This window comes from Dendrobates tinctorius, unplaced genomic scaffold (genome assembly GCF_039654945.1).
Source record: "Dendrobates tinctorius isolate UK_male_01 unplaced genomic scaffold, ASM3965494v1 ptg000019l, whole genome shotgun sequence".
Classification (NCBI taxonomy): domain Eukaryota; kingdom Metazoa; phylum Chordata; class Amphibia; order Anura; family Dendrobatidae; genus Dendrobates; species Dendrobates tinctorius.
The window spans coordinates 89,240,988-89,243,564 of NW_027361687.1; the positions used below are offsets into that span (position 1 = coordinate 89,240,988).

The 2,577-nt window shown below is 38.6% G+C and overlaps 1 protein-coding gene across 1 annotated transcript; it reads right to left on the reverse strand.

The window, feature by feature from the left end:
* Nucleotides 1-435: 435 nt before the first annotated feature.
* LOC141082752 (olfactory receptor 5AR1-like) lies at nucleotides 436-1,368 on the reverse strand. The gene has a single exon (XM_073566669.1). It carries the CDS (start codon nucleotides 1,366-1,368, stop codon nucleotides 436-438), a length of 933 nt encoding a protein of 310 aa, XP_073422770.1.
* Nucleotides 1,369-2,577: the final 1,209 nt, after the last annotated feature.

Sequence of the window (2,577 nt, forward strand, 5' to 3'; positions counted from 1 at the left end):
AGACCTTAGACATTGTAGTGCATGTTGATGAAGAGTGATATCTGAGGTTTAATCAATGCAGAAAGTCCTTGTGTTAAGTGAAGACGATCAAAGAAGATGTCATGCACCAGGTGAGGTCAGATAGAAGAAGTCGAGCAAGGCAACGGCAATTAAGGTGATTGATAAAGTAAACATTCATTTTTTTATTACAGCTTGCGGCTGTTATGCTTTGGGGTTTATAAAGACCCTGCGGCATATTAAGGAACATTCAATTAGTATCAAATTACTTGAATGAAAAACAAATTAGCCAACCAAATTCAAGCAAACTGACAAATTCAAACCTCAGCAATTTGGCTCATCTCTTTCTTTTTTCAGTTTTTCTCCATATTGAACAATTTCTATGATATTGTTTTCTAATTAGGTAAAAATGTTACAATTGAAATATTTTTCTTTGCTTTAATTTCTTTTCCTCGTACAAAGTTTTTTAAACGCACGCTTGACTTCTTTGTTTCTCATGCTGTATATCATTGGATTTAACATTGGCGTTATAACATTGTAAAACAAGGAGAGCATTTTATCATATTCCATAGAATAACTTGATTGGGGCCTTAGATACATAATTATGATAGTACCATAAAATATCAAAACAATTATAAGGTGGGATGCACACGTGGAAAAGGCTTTATGTCTGCCTTCCACAGAACGGATTTGCAAAATTGCAGAAATTATATAAAAGTAAGATATTAGGGTCAACAAAAAGGAGGCACCAGCCGCAAGACCACCTAGACCCAAAATAACGATGACGTTGATTTTTGTATCAGTGCACGATAGTTTCAGTAGGGGTGGCATGTCACAGAAGAAGTGATTTACTTCCTTAGAAGCGCAAAAAGATAGGGTTGAAGTAAGTATTGTATGAACGAATGAATAAAGAAACCCAGTTATCCAACAACCCAAAGCCAGTTGGATACAGGTTTTGTTGCCAATGGTTTGAGAGTAATGTAAGGGATGGCAAATAGCCACATATCTATCATAACCCATAATACTTAACAAAAAGCACTCAGAACTCCCCAAGAAGTGAAAGAAATAGAGCTGAGTAAAACATCCAACATATGATATATAGTTCTGCTCTAAGAGCAGGCCGATAAGCATTTTTGGAACGGTTACCGATGTAAAGGTGACATCCAAAAGAGATAAATTGCATATGAATCTGTACATTGGTGTTTGAAGCTCAATAACAAGTTGGGTAATTATGATCAATATTACATTTCCTGTTATTGAAATAGCGTAAACCAAAGAGAATAATAAGAACATTGCAATCTTTATTTTTGGGTCACTGGAAAGCCCAACTAAAATGAAGTCTTCAATTTTAGTGTTGTTAAAGGATCCCATTTTCGAGGTACCTGTAAATCAGCATCATCATTATAAACAGCATGATAAATAAGAAAATAAAAAATAGAACATGTTTGATAGTTTCACTCAAATATTGGATTACTACTTCATTTGTGATAATGGGAACATGATGATATTTGAGATAAATAACTTCACTGCCTAAAAGGGGTTATCTGGGACTTTTATTATTTTTGCATAGAGGCTAAGAACTAACAGGAAGGTCATTGCTAACGACCTGCCTCTCCTGCCCCACAGAAATTTCTCTGCTTTATTTCACCTCACCTCAACAGTGTAAAGCCTTCTCTTCCTGGCTATTCTGTTGACTATCATCACCAACATCATGCTGATTGACTGCCAGCTCCCTGCAGTTAGGCAGTGGGGAGCCAGCTGTTCATCAGCATTACATTGCCAGTGGCAACCTGCCAACAGAGCAGAAGAGAAGATGATGCGATGTGACATGAGCAGAAGCAGGAGAATCACTGTCTAGAGTTGTCTGTGGAGGTTCAAAGGCAGCAGAGATTGTCACAGGGCAGCACAGGCAGGTAAACCTGTCTGTTAATCTTTAGAACTAGAGTTGAGCGACTTTTGGTTTTTTATGGTCGAGTTTTGTTTCGTGAAACCCGACTTTTCCAAAAGTCGGGTCGAGCAAGATCGGCCGATTATAGGGAAAAGTCGGGGTCGTCCCAAAACGCGAAACCCAATGTAAGTCAATGGGGAATAAAAGTCGGCAGTGAGAGGAGGACAGGAAACACACCTACAGTGAGCATTTGAATGCCAAAAGCATCAATTCTTCTTACTTAAGCTGGTCAACCTTAATTAACTTCATAATACAAGTTACGCACTGAAAAATGGGGGTTATTTGGCTAAAGTTGTGGGGGGGGTAGGGCTGGCTCCAGGTTTTCATGTGCCCTGGGCGAAAGAGCGCCCCTTTAACACATACCACAACTCATCATGCTCCGATACGGCAGATAAATAGCGGTATAGTACAATGAAAAATAATACACTTTTTACATCTCATGACGAGGCCCATCTATTTCTCCATACAGAATCATTGGTCCCATATAATGTTTGAAACAGTATATGATGCGCTCCACATAATGCTACAGTATATGTTGGTCCCCATGGATGAAGCTCCACTGTCTTATGGGCCCAAATAATGCTCCAAACATAATGGGCCCCATTTCTAATGCTCTAGTGTATAATGGGCCC